At 40.7% G+C, this 19,524-nt stretch overlaps 2 protein-coding genes across 2 annotated transcripts; both read left to right on the forward strand.

The window, feature by feature from the left end:
• Positions 1-4,318: 4,318 nt before the first annotated feature.
• On the forward strand, positions 4,319-5,263 carry LOC308248105 (olfactory receptor 1L8-like; the record flags this gene model as incomplete). Its single annotated transcript, XM_080668109.1, has 1 exon — positions 4,319-5,263. The coding sequence occupies one exon, from the start codon at positions 4,319-4,321 to the stop codon at positions 5,261-5,263; it is 945 nt and encodes a 314-aa protein (XP_080524235.1).
• A 2,115-nt stretch (positions 5,264-7,378) lies between these two features.
• Positions 7,379-7,912, forward strand: LOC308248542 (thymosin beta-4-like; the record flags this gene model as incomplete). The annotated part of the gene is made up of 1 exon (XM_080668655.1): positions 7,379-7,912. The coding sequence occupies one exon, from the start codon at positions 7,379-7,381 to the stop codon at positions 7,511-7,513; it is 135 nt and encodes a 44-aa protein (XP_080524781.1). The 3' UTR covers positions 7,514-7,912.
• Between the last annotated feature and the right edge of the window lie 11,612 nt (positions 7,913-19,524).

The following is a 19,524-nucleotide window of genomic DNA, read 5'->3' on the forward strand; positions in this document are numbered from 1 at the left end:
TCACCCCAAAAAGAAAGTTCTAATATGTGAGGGGATAGATATGTTAACTGACATTATTGTGGCAACCATTTTGCAATATATACATTATCAAATCATTGCATTGCACACCTTAAACTTACACAATGTTATATGTCAATTCTACCTCAATAAAGTTGGAAATAAATGAATAAATATTTGTTGATTGAATGAGTGGAAAGAAGGAAGAGTAAGTGGATGAGGCACTCAAATACATTCTAAGCTCAGACTCAGGGCTTTCTGTCTCTGTAGTACTTACTCTTCATATGTAGGTTAACATTTAAAAATTAAACTCAAGGCCGAGGAAAAAGGCACATGTATTGTGTGAGAAGGTGGTTTACACTGAGAGCTATAGAAAAGTGTGCTTGTATTTCCTATAAAAAATGTTGTGGATGATGTTCACCAGATTACACGATACTCTCTATACAAAATTCAAAATGAAATCTGTCTGGTTTCAGTGCCAGGAATAGTTGTTATCCTCATTTTTTGGATGAAGAAACTGAGGCTTATAGAGGTTAAGTAACATATTAAAAGCAACTAACTGGCGAGGCCAGCATTCTAATAAATATCTCCTTTCCTCAACTCTAACCTTCAAAACACTGCTCTGTGCCTAAACTCTGAAGACATATTAGTTTTCCAAAGCCCTTTCGCTATATATGACAGTAGTCTTTGCCTGACCATGTGATTTAAACATACATAAATTAGCCTAATCCAACTTAGAAAGAGTCTAATCCATGTGCCTTCCCAACCACTGGGGCACACATACACACCATTGATCTACCCTCACTGAGTCCCCTGAACACTGCAATCCCCCTGTATTGACCTATGACCTGCCTGATTCTAGAATACACCTCAGTCCTCATCAGAATCTCCAAACATAAAAAATATTCACCCACATAAATGTCTGCACACCCTTGCTAACCACCCCATAGCTGGGGAAAGTGAAGCATGCCCTTGAGATGTTAAGAGGTTAAGAAGCTCTGAGATTAGCCCCAACATCTAAACAGGAAGCCTCAGGGGTCCCCTTTCCCCTTTGGAGTCAGCTCTGCTAACTGTGATTCCCTGTCTGCTTTCTCTGCCTGGAGAGATCACAGGACAAACTCCCCTGAGAGATCCTCACAGCACAACTCCCTCCCCTAACAGGAGCCCCAGAGGCCAGCAGAATGGAGCTCAAACTCATGAGAAGCTGACCGAGTGAACAGTCCTTGCCATTGAGTGAGGGCATCTCTGCCTTCTGAGATGTGGAGCTGGGAAAAGCAGCCACATGCTGCGGCCCAGACGTTAGGAAAGAAATAGGGGGTTGAGGCCAGCGAATGGAACTGTCTTGACCCTTTAGAGTAGTCCCTCAGCTCCTCCCTCCTTTCCTGTTTCTCTCTGGGTTAATCAGCTCAGGATTTCATGGGAGAAACATAAAGTTAGCTGAACTTCAGCTGAGAGCAGACTCAGAGCTGATTAGCAGATGCGGTGCCGATCAGCTTCTGGACCAGAAAGGAAAGAAAAGCATCGGGATATGGAGGTGAGCTTCGGGAAGCTGGCTACTCAGTATTCACTTTGGTGCTTATTCTTTCCTCCCTGAAAGTTTCAAATATTTCACAGATTAAGAAGTCATAGGGTGCAACTAATGCTTCCATCTGGCTTTAGATTTTAAGTCCAGCCGGTTGCATGTCTAAGGCCATCTACACTGTACCTTTCAGTGGAAGCAAAACCCCATCAGTATATCAAAACAAAACAAAAGAAAACAAAAAACTATTGTATTCTCAGCCTCATCCACTCACCAGTGCTTTTAGAACTGTTCTTTCTCATTCTCAGATCTAAGATCTTCTTGCCTTTTTCCTAGTCATCAGATGGGTGATCCTCACATCTACAATCGGAGCACTCAACTTCATTAATTAACCCAAATCTCTGCTCATTTCCTGCATTCCCCAGGCAGCCCTTTCACAATTGACCCATTTGTGAACTGACCTGGGTTTGACAAACTGATTTTCAGACCTGAAATCTCCCTTGCTAGTCATAAAACATCAGGCATCAGCTAGTGGACAGGTGACCCCACCCATTTTTTTGTGGTAAGTCCAGGGCACTGTCCAGTGCATGACCATAACTCCATACACTAGACACACTCCATGCATGGCCAATTTTTTCCACTCAGTTTTGGCCAGTTAATCATGGATATTCAAATTTTCAAATTCCACCATCTGTACAACACAGAAACATATGTCACTTCTCTTACAACTACAGGCACAGATTCTGAACGTGGGAGTCGAAAGCTTGTCAGTTAAGGGGGATGGAAGAGTAGTTCATGGGGAAATGACCACAGTGAGGAAAACAACATAGACACCAAAACACAAGGAGATGGATCAGCAGGTTTACAAGCATGAGCTTCAGAGTGAGTCAACTTGGGGTTCAAGCTTGATTGCTACTCACTTCCTTAGTGATCTTGAGCAAAGCACTTCACCTCTATAACCTCTGTAGCCTCAGTCTCCTGATAATATCACATGCCTCATAATCCCTCATCATGGATTTAGTGAGATGCTTAGCATAAGCTTGCTTACATGTAATAAATTGTCACTAAATACTGGTCATTATTAATTTTAATTGCTGATTCACTCAAATCATTTGGTGCATAAACAAATATTCCTTATATAAAGTCTTGCAAAATCATGAAATTAGTCTGACAATTTGGCAGTGAGGGGTATGATATTTTAAGCATGTAATTTCATTGATTTTGAGAACATCAGGAATCGCAGAGAAGGAAGGTGATGCTGGGACTGATGAGGATCAACAGCTTCTCCTGAGTGTTTCCAATATGCTTATCTCTCTCTAAGTGCTTTAAATGCATTATCTCAGTAGGTTCTCATGAGAATGTGGGTATCTGTGTCCAATATCACACAGGAAGAAACTGAGGTCTAAAGATGTTTAGTATCTTACAACTAAAATGTAAGCATTTTTTTTTTTGCTTTGTTTTACTCTCTCAGCAACTTTCAAATATGCAATTAGTATTAAAAACTATCACTTCATTGTTAATAAAATTACAGCCTTAATTGTTAAATGAGTTAATATATTAATATATCAATGTTAAATGAATAAGTATATATTAATATATCAATTATTATATACTATATGAGGTGTTTTTAAGTGCATGAAAATTTCAGTGTAATATGCCCCATTCAAAATGTGTAAAAGAATATGCTATCCTTAAATCAATTATTTTAAACACTTTGGTGATAAGAGTTTGTTCATTGTAGAAATTTTTATGGTAACCAAGAATATATAAATAACTAATGTCTCAAAATATTGGAAATTCCCTATGTAATATGTCCATTCACAAGGTATGGATGAATATGCTGACTCTAAAAAATTGATTTAAAACACTTTGCTGATACCAGAGCTCTCATTGCAGAGTTTTTGTGGTAACAAGAAACAGAGACCATTTTGATGTCCATCCAGGTAGCTAAAATGACTGAAAAATATACTGTATATATATACTGTAGCTTAAAAATTAACATGTTTCTCATAGATATTTTTAGATACATATATGAAAGATGAACTTTAAAACATAACTTGAATACTCAACAATTGATGCCCATCCTGTATAAATGTGATTTAGAACAGGAGGTTAAAGAAAGGAAAAACAATTCACAAAAAAGAGGAGACATACTAGTATACTAACTGATGATGATAGATTGCCATGAGTTACGGAGGCTGAACCTCTCACTCTGTACCCAGATGTGGAAAAAATCAACACTTTATTGAACTGGGCTCAAAATTCCCCCTTAGATTTGCCCTGTAGGTTAATTTGCTTTGACTGAGTGTCCTGTGACTTTTCTATCTAAAACACCTCCATCAACACTCCCCATCCATCTCCATTCCTTCAAATACTGCTTTATTTTCCTCTCAGATTTTATCCCTACTTTATGTTATATCCTGTATTTTGTTTGTTGATCATCTATCTTTCCAACTAGAACATAAACTACACCAAGGCAAGGATTTGTTTTTACTACTACGTCCCCACAAGGGAAGAATAGGAATTAATGAACTTGAATCAGAGAGTTCCATCTCTGATTATTTCTAAAGGAAAACTCTTATTCTTTCCCTCCAGCTTTCTGTATCAAGACTTTGTGATGATCATGGGCTTGGAAAGGGAGGACCACATCAAGAACTATGAGGTTGACAAGCTGTCCCTGCACAGCAGCTAATTGTGATTAAAGAGAGGAAGCAAAGACTTTTCTAGGTCCTCAAGATTTGGGTTATGGAATCAGAGCATGTTAAATAACAAAACTTCTTGTATATAACTAGACCCAAGTCAATGGAAAGAGTCAACCAAACCAGCAGTGTCTCTGAGTTCATTCTCCTGGGACTGTCCTCCCGGCCCGAAGACCAGAAGCCACTCTTTATTCTGTTCCTCATCATATACCTCGTCACTCTAACAGGGAACTTACTCATTATTTTGGCCATCCACTCTGACCCCCAGCTCCAGACCCCCATGTATTTCTTTTTGACTTTCCTGTCTTTCACTGACATTTGCTTCATAACAACCATTGTCCCCAGGATGCTAGTTAACTTCCTATTGGAAAAGACAATCTCTTATGCTGGGTGTCTAACTCAGATGTATTTTATTTATGCTTTGGGCAACACTGACAGCTTCCTCCTAGCAGTCATGGCCTTTGACCGCTATGTGGCCATCTGTGACCCCTTCCACTATGTCACCACCATGAGCCATCACCGCTGTGTTCTGCTGGTGGTCTTTTCCTGCTCATTTACGCACATGCACTCTCTCCTACACACACTTCTGCTGAATCATCTCACCTTCTGTGACTCCAATGTTGTCCACCACTTCCTCTGTGACCTTAGTCCCCTGATGAAATTGTCCTGCTCCTCCACATTTATCAATGAAATTGTGATAATGACAGAGGCACCTATTGTTTTGGTGACCCCTTTTCTATTCATTACTTTCTCTTACATGCGAATCCTCATCACAGTGCTCAAAATCCCCTCAGCAGCTGGGAAATGCAAAGCCTTCTCTACTTGTGGTTCTCACCTCACTGCCGTAACACTCTTTTATGGAAGCATCTTTTATGTCTACTTACAGCCCCTCTCCACCTACACTGTCCAGGACCACATAGCAACAATTGTCTACACAGTTTTGACCTCCATGCTAAATCCTTTTATCTACAGCCTGAGAAACAAAGACCTGAAACAGGGCCTGAGGAAGTTGATGGGCAAGAGGAAAGCCCAGACAGCTCCCTCCTGACAAACCCACTGGAATCTGCTCCACTTGGATCTGGCTTCTACTGGCTCTTGATGAACAGTCATACTGTTGGAGGTTAGCACCTTTAACCCATGTGAGACAAGGCTATTGAGGGCACTTATATCCATTGATGACAGCCCCACCAATTGGCCCTGCCTCTGCTTATATGATACCCTTCCTCACTATTCCTCCACTTCCCTACAAAGTAGATTCTTCACTTTCTCGTCTTCCAAATACTGTTATAATTCTTTTCCTTCAAATATTTCCTAAACAAATTTTTTTATTAAGTCATCCTCCAAAGCCCTTCACATTTCAATATATTGCTGAAAATCATTACTTAATGTATAGCTGTTGAATGCCTTTGCAAATACTTGAAGAGAGAAAGAATGGAGAGAGGGAAGAGGAAGAGGTAAAAGGTTACATTTTAGATAATTTTATCATTTTGAGGATTTTTATAATGCCTTAGTGTACTTTTTCTAAAAACTTTTATCTTTCTATCTAGAGGAACCTCTCACACCATCATTTTTCTGTCTGTCCTTACTTTATCATATTGCTATGGCTTTATTTCTAGAAGCTGCTCTACTTGGGTATTTTTTCCTACCTTGTCTTCTAGCTCACTGATGCGGTCCTCTCCTTCTTTTAGTCTACTCTTGATGCTTTCTATTGAGTTCTTTACAGCAGCGATGTCATTTTTCATTTCTTGGTTCTTCTTCATTTCCTCTTGGTTCTTACTCATATTGTCGAATTTGTCTCCCATTCTTTTCAGCCACCTTATGACCATTTCTCTGAATTCTTTCTCTGGCAGGATGCTTGCCTCCATTTCGTTTACTTCCTTTTCTGGTGATGCCTGCTTTTCTTTCATATGCGGGCTATTTCTTTGTCTCCCCATGGTCTCTCTTCTCTGGATGTCTGGTTATGTAGTTCTCTCTCTCCTTTCCATGGTGGAGTGTAGAGCTCCTCTGAATCTGCATGTTTGCGCCAATTGGGGACCAGTGCTCTGGGGTTCGCAGCTGTTCGGTGGGTGCTGCACTTGTAGATTTTCAGGTTTCAGATAACATCCACTTTCCCCTTCAAGATGGTGCGGTCTCCACGTCTGAGCCTGTGGCTCCGGGAGGGAACCCGGCAGCAGTGAGGGCTGCCTGGTCAGGGGACCCCCATCCAGCAGTCCCCCACCTTCTCCTGGAGTATAGCTGCCCCTTAATTCTCCAACAGACACTCCCCGTGCGACCCTCAGATGTTCTTTCTATCTGCTCCGGGACAAGGCTCGGGACACGTCTGTCTATTCCGCCACCATTTTTTCACCACCACTATGGCTTTATTTCTTTTAAATTTTCTCTCATATTTTTATCATACAATTAAAAATGCTAATGACCAGAAATAACAAGAACCAACATTATCCATTTCACAGTGAGGAGGTTAGAACCATTCTTAACTCCAACTATCCTAAAACTAAAGTTTAAAAGCATGTTATTTAATATTTTATTCCAGAAACTCCCACCCTTAGAAATCTAACATATTGAAATATTATCACAAATGTATATTGCATATATATATGTATCCTATATAATAAAAAGCTAATATGCAAATCAACCAAACAGTGGAAGGACCAGTCACTATGAAGTGCACTGACCACCAGGGGGCAGACACTCAATGTAGGAGCTTCCCCCCTGGTGGTCACTGTGCTCCCACAGGGGGAGCGCTGCTCAGCCAGAAGCCCTGAACTGGGCTCACGGCTGGCGAGCAAATGGGATCCTCTCCCGCCTCTGAGGCAGCGCTAAAGTGTCCAACTGACAGCTTAGGCCCGCTCCCTGCAGCCCCCAAAGGCTCCCGGACTGTGAAAGGGCACAGGTCGGGCTGAGGCCCCCCCGCCCCCCGCCGAGTGCACAAATTTCATGCACTGGGCCTCTAGTGTATATATAAGATCCCAGTTTATAATAGGTAAAAATTGGCCACAACCTACTATCATATCAATAGAGATTAGAAAAAATAATTATGATTAATTCCATAGAATGTAATAATATGCAGCAGGTTCAAAGAATCTCTATTAGACTCTGCAGTGGTCACTGAGCAGATCGGACTTCTCTCGTTCGTGCACCTCACTCGGCTTCCTCTGCAACCATGTCTGACAAACCCAATATGGCTGAGATTGAGAAATTCAGTAAGTCGAAACTGAAGAAGACAGAAACGCAAGAGAAAAACCCACTGCCTTCAAAAGAAACGATTGAGCAGAAGAAGCAAGCAGGTGAATCGTAATGAGGCACGCGCCGCCAATATGCACTGTACATTCCACAAGCATTGCCTTCTTATTTTACTTCTTTTAGCTGTTTAACTTTGTAAGATGCAAAGAGGTTGGATCAGTTTAAGTGACTGTGCGCCCCTTTTCACATCAGAACTACTGGCAATGAAGGCCGCCCCTGCCGCTCCCATCTGCCTGGCTCGATGGCGGGGAAGGGGGGAACTTGCATGTTGGTGAAGGAACGAGCTGGGTGGGATGAGGGTGAAATCTAGAGTAAACACCAAGCTGGTCCAAGGGGTCCTGCGGGCTGTAAAAATGCAGTTTAATCAGAGTGCCATTTTTTTTTTGTTCAAATGATTTTAATTATTGGAATGCACAATTTTTTTAATATGCAAATAAAAAGTTTTAAAACCTGAAAAAAACAAACAAAGAATCTCTATTACTTTTTTGAAAAGATACTAAGTAGATAAATTGAGATATGAACAAAGTATATAAATATGAATTTATTATGTTTTAAATATATATTAATATATATGTGCATATAGTCACTAGAGAAAGAATTGAAGTGCAGAAGTGGGGCAGAGAGGAGAGAATTTCCACTCTTTATACAGATTTGTAATGTCTGAATTTGTTTAAATAAATATTCATAGCTCATGGAATTTAAAACTATGAATAAATTAGATGACCAATGCAATGGTCTTTCATAAGATACCAGCTGAAGAGAGACTGTCTAGGTTCTTGTTTATCTGACAAACATAATTATCTGGTGCTTTCACTTGAATGATAGTTTGATGTGATATGGCATTCTAATTACCAAAATGGCATCTCAGTTGACCTACTACACCAGATGTTGTCAGTGAGAAACACGAGATCACTCTGTGTTCCTCTGTGCTCTCTGCCATAACCACAGTCTATAGAGATCCCACACCAAACGTGGCCATGCTGCTGCTGCATAGGCGCTGGGAGGGCAGACTCTAATTCTGTCCAGGCTTTACGCCAGGCTTGGGCACAGGAGCCTGATCTTTGTTTTTGGAACCTGACAAGCTAATTCTAAAATTTCAATGGAAATGAAAATGACCTAGAACAGCCAACGTGATCTTGAAAAAGAAAAATGACAAATTTGGAGCACACACCTTAGCAAATTTTAAGACTTAACTACAAAGTTGAAGTAATTAAGGCAGTGTGGCATTTATATAAGATTATATAAACAGAACAATGTAACAGAATAGAGCATCCAGAAATAAATCCTTGTTTATATAATTACTTGATTTGGGGCAAAAGTGCCAATGCAATTTAATGGGGAAGGGAGGACCTTTTCAATACATTATACTGGAGCAACTGGACATACAAATGAAAAGCAATCCTTGACCTTTCCCCACACCATACACAAAAATTAACTCAAAGTGGCTCAGAGACCTAAGCATGATGGCTAAAAATATAAAATTTCTTGAAGAAAACGGATGATTGAAGATTTCTCAGTCAGAAAACAAAAAGGACTAACCACATATACAAAGTTAATTTTTTTAAAAAAGATGAGCTCTTATTAGTGTGGTAGAGAAAGGAACTTTACTCTTCTAGGTTCTTCCTAGACATTAAATCAGCATGAGGCAGATTAACAAGAGAAAATAGCCAAATTAAATTACATAGGTATGTATGGGAACTCCACATACATGAGAGAGTCAGAGAGCCTATATACATGAGAGGTTCAGTGATAGAAAGGGAAAATGAGGCATATATGATCATTGGAGCTGAGGATGAGGTAAGGCACCTTGGAACTTCAGGGGATAGGAAGGTCATTCATAGGACAATAAAAAGAAATGTTCAGTAATTAGAAGTTTTCCCTACTCTATAGATAGGTCAATTAAAAAAAGACTAACCACAAAAGAAAAATTATTCAATTGCCTTTTATAAAAATTTAAAACTTTTGCTAATCAAAAGACCCCTTAAGAAAGTGAAAAGATAAAAATATACACAGTACATATATCTGCTAAAGGACATATTCAGAATATATATAAAGAGCTCGTGCAAATCAATAAGCAAAAGCATACAACTCAATTTTTTTAAAGTGGACAAAAAACATAAACAGACATTTCACAAAAGAAGAAACTCAAGTGGCCAAGATCAGGTGTGAACAGGGACTTGACATCATTACTGATCAGAAAGAGGCAAATTAAAGCCACAATGCCATACCGCTGGACACTCAATAGCATGGCTACAATTTAAGACAATACTAAATTTTGGTAGGATTTGGAACAACTCAAAGTCTTATATATTGGTGGTGGAAATGTAAAATTGTAAAATAACTTTGGATAACATTTTGGCAATTCCCAGTAAAATGAAACATGCAACTACCTTACTTCTTTTTTTTAAGTGTTCCAAAAAATTGTAGCAGCTTTATTCACAATAACCCAAACTAAAAACAACCCAAATGTTCAACAGGAAGCAGATAAATAAATCATCAGTATAAAGCCATACACTTAATATTTAAATCATCTCACTATATTTGAATTATTAGTCAGCATTAAAAGAAGTGGATGACCTTGACATGATGAGCAAAGACTCTGGGGAGTATTCTGCATTGACGCGCAATATAGATTAATGCCAGGCAAACATGCCTTCATCTGAATATAAAGGAATATATTTGAGAATTTGGGGAGATGCAGAGGTGAGCATGAGAGAGTCATGATGCTATGTATCACCACACAAAAATTATCTTCACCTCACAGATTTTCTCCTTGTCTTGTGAATCCTATTGACTTGAGTCCAGGATAACATTTGCATGTGCAGATAGGAGACATTTCTGCTCAGAATTCTATTTAAATTCCTCTAAAGTTGACCTTGCATATTCCTAAAGGGAAAAGGGCTGGATAGTGGCTTTACCTATTGGGGCTAAATTAAGACTGACCTAAGTGATGCCTCACTCCCTCCTGGTAGGGATACCCAAGTCCCATCATTCTTTGCCTTTCTACTCCTTCCTAGAAATGGATACTAGTAAAAGAAATAGCTCTAGAGAACCTAATCCTGCTGCATGCCTATAGAGGGCAGTATAGCTGTACCAGAAATGTCTAGCCAGAGAAGCCCAGTCTACGTTAAGCAGGTAGTAATTGGAAAAAGTGGGAGAACCAAGACAGTTGAAAAGAGATTACATAATGGGAAATAATGGCAAGGAAGGGAGTTGTCATTCTTAAGAAACTACCTCAATGCTAGAGAATAATATTATGAGCTGTTTCTTTCTTTCATCGTGGTGCTGAGTAATGGCCAATACAGGAAGATGCCCCAGGATTCCTTCTCCCCCTGAGAAGGAGAATTGGGCTGAAGCCAGACTACAACAATATCCTGAAAACACATCAACCAGAGTTTCTTGATGACCTGCCTAGATAAATATTAGATTAGGATGTCATTTTAGTCACTTTTTGTTGTTATACTTACAATGCTGATTCTCTGTATCCCTAAGAGGATTCCTGCCTTTGAACCTTACTGGATATACTAGAAGTGTCAGCTAACAACTGCTACATTATGTTTCTGTAAACCAGGACAACACCATGGTTAAGCAAGTCTCTGGGTATGAGGGAGACACATTGCTGTTGTCTGCTCAGTATGTTGGAATCTAAAATTTGCTCTTTTGACTACACCAGATATGGGTATGAATGGAAAACTATACCAACAGGCATTCAAGGAATCATAGTGATATACAAGAAGGCAATATTGGCACAACATGGTTGTGATTCTAGAACTTCCCCCCAGCAAATGATTATGGGAAGCCTTGGGGATACTTGAACGGAGCTGCACCTACCAAGTGAATATGCTCACCTGTCAATCTCTTGAAGAACACAATACTTTTTTGTGCATGTAGGTTACTTGAATTAGGCTCATGTCATAAATACGCATGGCAACAATACTTGTGGTCACATAACTTTGGCCTAGAGAACTAAAAAGGACTAAGGGTGTTGGAAGCTTGAATCAAGAAGAAAGTACTTTCCTAGAGAATTACCATTATATTCTAAATGGTCGCTAGAGGGAGACCTCTTCCAGGAAACTGGCAAAACTTAGCGTTTGACCCAGAAATAGGATGAAGCTGTATTTGAATAGACCATGCATTTACTAAACTGACTCAGCATCTTGCTTGTCATTGAGTCTGAGAGAGAACACACACCCTCACCCAGGAAGGAACAATTGCCATGTTGATAGCAATAGGATCTAATGTACTTAAACAGTGGTGGCCAGTTAGGCTCAGGTAAGAGGAGGTTCATTTGTGGGAACATTATGACCAGACTAAACTATGTCAAGATATTACTGGTAAGTATGATATTTACTGATATTCTCTTAGAGCCACAGTGCCCAAAAAGTAGAAAAGGTTTTTTACTTCCTGTGATACAACTGGTAGAGATTGAACAGATTAAGGATCAACCATAGATCATCCTCATGGGAGACAAATGAGCAGTGTGCCACAATGATACCTAAATCTTGAGTTAATATAAAACTTATTCCTTGGTGGGTGGAGTATTGTATACCCCCAGACAAGATGGAACCTAGAGTTTACTGAGTAATGACCTTTAGAACTTACAATTGATGTAATACTCACGGAGACTTATTGGCCAGAGAGAAAAGGAAATTTAGCTTTAGAAAAGTGATATACATATATATAACTGAATGCCTTTGTTAAAGCCTATAAAAATGCAAATGATAGTGGAAAAGAAAAGGAGGGAAACAGTCCAACTGAAAACGATGTATCAGAAATGTAAGGGACTATAGTCACAGTTCAATGTGATTATTGGGAGGTATTCTAACTCCTAATTGGATGATAGATGTCTTAATGTTGCAGATTTTTAAAATGTCTATTTTTGTACATCAAATATTGTATATATTACTATATCAAGAATTTTTTGCATTGTTTCTTTTTCTAATTTTATTTTTTGTTTTTCACTTACAGTTAACATACAATATATTGGTTTTAGGTGTATAACACAATAATTTATGTGACTTATGAAGTGATCACTCCAATAAATCTAGTACCCACCTGACACCATACATAGTTATTACAATACTAGAGGCCCGGTGCACGGATTCATGTACATTGAAACTAAATTAATTAGAAGGTGGTCAGCAGGGCAGGTCTGGGTGAGATGGGCTGGACACGCCCTGGAGCCAACTTCCCGCGGTCCCTCCTGTGGTGGCACCTGGGGTGGTGCTGGGACTCGAAGGGTGTCTGCAGAGTGAGCAGAGTCCCTCCGGCAGGTAGGGTCCCTCAGCCAGGCCTGCGGGCATCAGGCAGAAACCAGCAGTCCCCTGAGGGGTCATGAGGTGTGAGAGGGCACTATGCAAAGTTGCTGTTGTTCAGCAGCTCCTGCATTGAGCATCTGCCCCCTGGTAGTCAGTGCGCATCATAGCTACTTGTAGGAGTGTCTGCCCCCTGGTGGTCACTGCACATCATAGCTACTGGTTGGACAGTTGCTTAGGCTTTTATATAGAGAGATTATTGACTATATATCCCCATGATTATTCTGTGCCTGCCAACTTGTACTTCTTAATCCCTTCACCTGTTTCACCCATCCCCCCAATTCCCTCTCCTATTGGGTAACTGTCAAAATAATTATTTTTTAAATATATGGCAAAGAAATATTGACAACTGTCAGATGTAAACTGAATAGAAAGAATTAACAGACGAACTGTAATCATTTCTTCATTCTCTGGGAAGCCTGAGGATTTGACTCTTGGTTCCACATCTTTTAACAGTAATTCAAAGAACATATCTGTGTATACTTTACCTAAGATATATTAGGATCCTGCTATTTAGTGAACCAGAGTGTGTGCCCATTTGTCAAGATTGCCTATTGGGTAACTAGTAATTAACAAAAGTCAGCTGTACAGAAATATAGGAGGACCTTTAGGAGAACTTGCTCTGTCTCTTGTAAGGACCTTGCTAAAAAGGCTTTTCTTTGTATTGCCCAGTAATCTCTTCATGAAAACCCACAAGAGATATTTCTCCCTAATCACAGAGACAGATTTGGTAGTGTGTCTCCTAAATAAGAGATTTACACTTATCTCTTGGATACTGAGAACTATATCAATGATCTTCTCACCTTCTTCCCTTTGGCTATTAGGGAACTCAGAGTTAAATGAGCTGCTAACCAAGTTATCAGAACTTCCTACTGATTTTGTGAGCTTGCCTCACACCATCATCATCTTCCTAACACCTTCTTTTTTTTCTTTCTTTTTTTTTTTTTTTGCTTCTTGTCTGTCAGCTATTTTTTTATTTGATGTTGTTCATTGTATCTATCTTTCTAAACAACCCCATTATTTTTAGAAGAGAATAAAGTAGAAAAAAGAAAGAGAAGGAAGGAGAGAGCAAGCATGGAAGGAAAGTGGAATGAAGTGAAGAAACCCATCCAGCAAAACACTTGACTAGTTGTTTCTGTGTGAATCTGGAGTATCTAGAGGATAAGGTTCAGGAATCTAAAATGTAGATTAATGGAAAGTCTAGTCTCTTTCCTGAGCATGCCCCCTTTCCTTTGATATATACAGAAATTCTTAAGGACCCTTCAGCATTGAATGGGCAATGCCTGCATTCTTTTCCTTGATCCAAGAGCCAGAGATGCTTCCTGGAGGACAGATGACTTCACTTCAGCTAACAGAAGCCAGTAGCTGGAAGGAGCTGCTAGGCCACTATTGCAGGTTGGAACATTTCTAAGAGCTTTCCCAAGGGATAAACCACATAAAGCATTATTCTCATTCCATACTGAAAATCCAACAATAAGGAACCCCTGATTTCAACATCCCTTGAACCCAAATAACCTGATGCTATAACAGCAACGCACAACTCCACTTTACCTTCATCACTGTCCCTGGACAAGTGTGTCCATGGGCACACACACATAGACACACACCAAACCATACCTTTCCGTTGCCTGAAAACTGTTGTCTCCCGAAGTTAACCTATCCCATCCACACCAAAAAATAATAACAAGTCACCTCTATTGACACCCCCTCTTCCAAAATACTCACTATTGTTTCTCAACCCTTAGTCACCTACTAATGGGAAAGCTGAGTCACACCTATTAGATGTGACCACCATTCAGAGGAGGCTCTGGGAATATTCTCAAAACCAAGTAGGAAGGACCTCACATTCTCCATTCCCTCTGGCTATGCTTTGCTTTCTAAACTTGGAAAAGGCAAAGAGCAGAGTTCCCTGGGGGGACAGCATGGAGAGAGAATACCCTTTTCCCTAAGAGCACAAGGAACTCCAAGGAGGCCTGGTGAACAGAGATTAAGCCATTGGAGAGGTCTTGGGACATGTAAGTCCTGAGCTCAGTGACTCTGGGTAACTCTGTCTTCTGAAATGATGAGTCAGTGTGGGGCTGGGGACCAGAGGTAGGGAATGAGAAAGGAATTTGAAAGTGCTGGAGACCTGTTATCCCTGTCATCCATAGTGCTGCCCTTCTTGTTTGAGGTGAGGGGGGAATGTAAGGAGGCTGGAGCCTTTAGCTGAAGTGTGGATTCTGAATAAATTTGCAGATGTGGTGTGGAAAAGGCTTCTGCATCTGGAAAGACTGCAGTGGAGAGAAAACATCTGGATGTCGGAAGCAACTGGGACTAAATAACTCTACCTTCACAGTCCTCACCTGCCTGGTATACCTTCCTCAGGCCTGCCATCTGAGAACAGTGAGTTCCAAAAGTGTTCATGAATCAAACCTTGTCAAAACTAATTTTGAGTGTTTTGATAAGATATCAGTGAATCAGGAAAGGGGTATCCATGTGTTAGTGTCAGAATTCACCAAACAAAATCGAGGGCTATCTGTGTGTACAAAATGGAATGGGTGGTTACTATGACTCAGCCTCTGGTTCTCACATGTTTGGTTAACCTAAGTGCAGACTGGGCAGATTTCCAAAGTTTAACCATAACTGGCTACTTACTTTACTCAAATATTTTTCTCTATCTCACAATACAGATAGCTAACTTTGGGGGGTGAGGATACTGACCACCTGCCAGGCATTGTGCTTCTACATGCTTTAGTTCATTGAGTCCTCCCACTAACTTTATGAGATGGGTACTCCTATTGTCCCCACTTGATGGATGGAGAAACTGTGTCACAGAGAGATTAAGTAACTTGCCCTAGACCACTTCCCTGATAAGGACAGGACCCATACCCAGAAAGTGGGCTGTGCTCTTGGTCTCCATGGAGTGACACCTCTATAGCAGCCAAAGCATTTTCCCTCTTCAGGGAGAAGCCAAGAGGCCTGGATTCCAGTCTTGGTTCTAATAATAAAATGTCATGATAATTAAGGTCCTTCCTTCCACCAGTCCTCAGGTTTCCTCTTCTTTAAAATGAAGGGGTTAAACTACATGGTCCCTATAAGTTTCTCCAGCTCAAAGTTTCTATGAGTCATTTTCAAGTTCGAGCAATAAGAAACTGGAGGCACCTTCTGGGAGAGAAGGAAGGCCCTGCCATTCCAGGGTGGTCTCTGGCCCACCCACAGTGAATTAAATGAAATGTTGCTCTTTAGATGGCAGCTCGAGGTCCACTGTGTTTTTTCCTTACATCTGCTTAGAATCCTAAGTGACCATCCAGGCATTCTTTCATCCTACAAATATTTATCAAGGGACTATTCTGTTCCAGGCACCGTTCCAGGGCAGGTGGTGTAACCAAGAACCAGACAGTCCTCATACTTGGGCAGTTCAGAGTCTAGTAGGGAAGACAATGTTGTCAGTATTAAGACTCAGTTCCATGTTACGTGTGCAAGAGCATTGCCTAATCCAGAGTTGGTGGAAGAACGGTCAGTCAGGCTTCTGAAAGGATGTGAGAGCTGTTCTGAGCCTAAATGATTTGTCACCTGGGCTGACAGAAGGAGAATGGGCATTTCAGGCAATATTAAGTCCCTAAGGCAAGAAGAAGCAAGAGATGTCTTACAACTAGAACATGGAATGCAAAAGGGGAGGGAGGCAGACAAGATGAGGCCAGTGGGCCAGCAGAAGCCCATCAGGGGAAGCTCGGTGAACTGGCCTTTAGTCTGTAGTTTATGGGAGGCTTATGCAACAGGAAAGTGACTGTTATGGGTTTAATTGTGTCCCCCAAAATAGATATATTGAAGTCCTATTTCCCAGTATCTCAGAATGTGACCTCATTTGGAGATAGGATCTTCATGGGGGGAGTAATCAAGTTAAAATGAGGTCATTAGGGTGAGTTCTAATCCAACATGACTGGTGTCCTCATAAAAAGGGGAAATTTGGACACAGAAACATACATGAATACTGGAAGAGGATGTGCAGGGACACAGGGAGCAGACTACCAAGGTGGTCTACAGGCCAAGGAGAGAGGCATGGATCAGACCCTTACCTCACAGCCCTCAGAAAGAACCAACCCTGCCAGTACCTTAATTGTGGACTTCTACCCTTCAGACTTGTGAGATAATAAATTTTTGTTATGTCCCTCAATTTGTGGTACTTTGTTACCTAGCAAAGGTACTTTGTTACCTTTAATACAGTGACTTCTTCAAATTTGCATTTTTGAACAATTGATCTGTCTATAGTATAGATAACACATTGAAAGGGGACAAGAATGGCTGTAAGGAGGCTGTTTTGAAGGAGGAGATGATAAAGGTCTTCATGAGGCCAGTGAGGGGCAGAGAAAGAGAGAGCAGCAGGCTGGGAGAGGTTGTAGAGGTAAAATCTCCAGGATATCATCATAGGTTGAGAAATGGGAAGAAATGAGGAATCAAGGGCAGTGCATGGTCCATGTCTGTAGTTCAGATAAACATGTGGCCAGAGTAAAGACTAGTCATCCACTCCATCCAGAACCACAGGCATGAGTTCTATAATACAGGCAACTTAGGGATACACTGAAGAGTCACCACATTCAGCTTGCCAACCATATCTGACTTTTATCTCGAGGTTCCCCCCAGCTTAATGCATGTGAGTTCGTTTTCTCCACAAATATTTATTGACCACTCACAATGTACCAGACACTCTACTGACCTCTGAGGATATAATGGTGAGGTAAAGAAAACAGGATTGCTGCGTAATATGTCAAGAAGACCAATATTGATTGCATAAATAAATGACTCATTACAGACTGTGGTCTGAAGGAAGGCAGGAATTCTATGACAGCATAAAACAGGGTGACTTGATCCAGGAAAGTATTGGCTGGGCTGAATGAGATCCAAAGGACAATAGAGAAGAAAAGCATGCAGGGCAAGGACCATCACGAGCCAGTACAGGGAGGAGCCTGACACATTTGAGGAACTGGGTGAAGCCCCTGAGGCAAATAAGCCTGAGGGGAGGCTGGAGAGGAGTAGGGACTCAACAAGAACTAAAAGAAGAGGGACTTGGTGCTGGCTTAAGCAGTGTCTTCCTAAAATTAATTCTCACCAGGACCTTAGAATGGGCCCTTACTTGCCAATAGGGTCTTTATACAAATAATCAAGTTAAGCTGAGGCCATACTGGATTTAAATGGGTTCTAGTCCAATAACTGGAACCTTATAAGAAGAGGAAAATTTGGGCACATACATGGAGAGGAGAATGCCACAGGAAGACAGACACAGAGGGAAGACAGAGGAAAGGCAGCCATGTGAAGACAGAGGCAGAGATTGAAGTGATGCATCTACAAGCCAAATCAGGAACAGAATCACTCATATTTTTACTCTCAGTATTAGGTACCCAGTGAGTATTTAATACAATGGTACTGGATAATCATGAGAGCATAAATCCCCAGTGTCTGGGAGTGTTTTAGAAATATGTTCGTATATAATATAGCTTTTTGCTGGGTGTTAATGAAAATTTTGGCTGAAAGGATGATCATAAACACCGTGTGCTAAGTCAGCAGGCATCTTATTTACCTGATCCACTTAAGTGTTTGTTTCTTTTGTGTAAGTGTTTTGATTACAAGGGTAGTAGAGAGATGAGCCTCAACCTGACATATCTAAATAAGTGTTTATAGGGAACTAGAAGAAAATGCATCACTGAGGTCCACCTGGTATTCTTTTTGAAAGGAAATCCACTCTAATGAATTTCCAATCTGATGCAGATTAAACTTTTTTATTATTCAAACCTTTGGGGATTGTGGAAGAGAAGATAGAATCATGGACCATTTAAAGAATCCTAGAAGAGAGCAATAAATTAAAACTTGTGGAATTGAAAATTCTAGGATTTTCTGTATCCATTGGTGTATGCAGGATCATGGAGACAGTCAACCAAACCAGCAGTGTCTCCAAGTTCATCCTCCTGGGACTGTCCTCCGACCCAAGGACCAAAAGCTACATTTTGCCCTTTTCTTCATCATGTACACAGTCATCGTGGTGGGAAACTTGCTCATCATCCTGGCCATCAGCTCCAGACACCCATGTGTTTTTCCTTTAGCATCTTATCTTCATTGACGTTTGCTACACAACAACCATTGTTCCCAAGATGCTGATGAACTTTCTGTCGAAGAAAAAGTCCTATGCTGAGTGTATGATCCAGATGTATTTTTCTTGGCTTTTGCCAACACAGAAGGAACCTCCTGGCAGCCATGGCCATTTACCACTAGGTGGCCATCTGTGACCCCTTCCACTACATGACCACCATGAACCACTGCTGTTCTGTCCTGCTGGTGGCCTTTACCTGTTCTGTCTCTTACCTCCATTCCTTCTTACTAGTTCTCCTAATAAATTGTCTTCTCTTTTGTGACTCCAGTGTTACCCACCGATTCCTCTGTGATATCAGTCGTCTGCTGAAATTGTCCTTATCCTCCACATTTGGCAATGTAATTGTAATTAACATAGAAGGATTGATAACCTTGGTGACCCTCTTTATATGCATTATCATCTCTTACCTAGGATCCTCATTGCTGTTCTAAAGATCCCCTCAGCTGCTGAGAAGCATAAAGCTTTCCCCACCTGTGGCTCCCACCTCACCATGGTGACTCTTTTATGGAAGCACTATTTACATTTAGTTCCTACCTCTGTTCAGCTACACTGACAGGTGGCAACAGTTAGCTACACAGTTTTGTCCTTCATGCTAAACCCTTTATCTACAGCCTGAGAAACAAAGGCATG

This window comes from Plecotus auritus (genome assembly GCF_963455305.1).
Source record: "Plecotus auritus genome assembly, chromosome: 5".
Lineage (NCBI taxonomy): Eukaryota > Metazoa > Chordata > Mammalia > Chiroptera > Vespertilionidae > Plecotus > Plecotus auritus.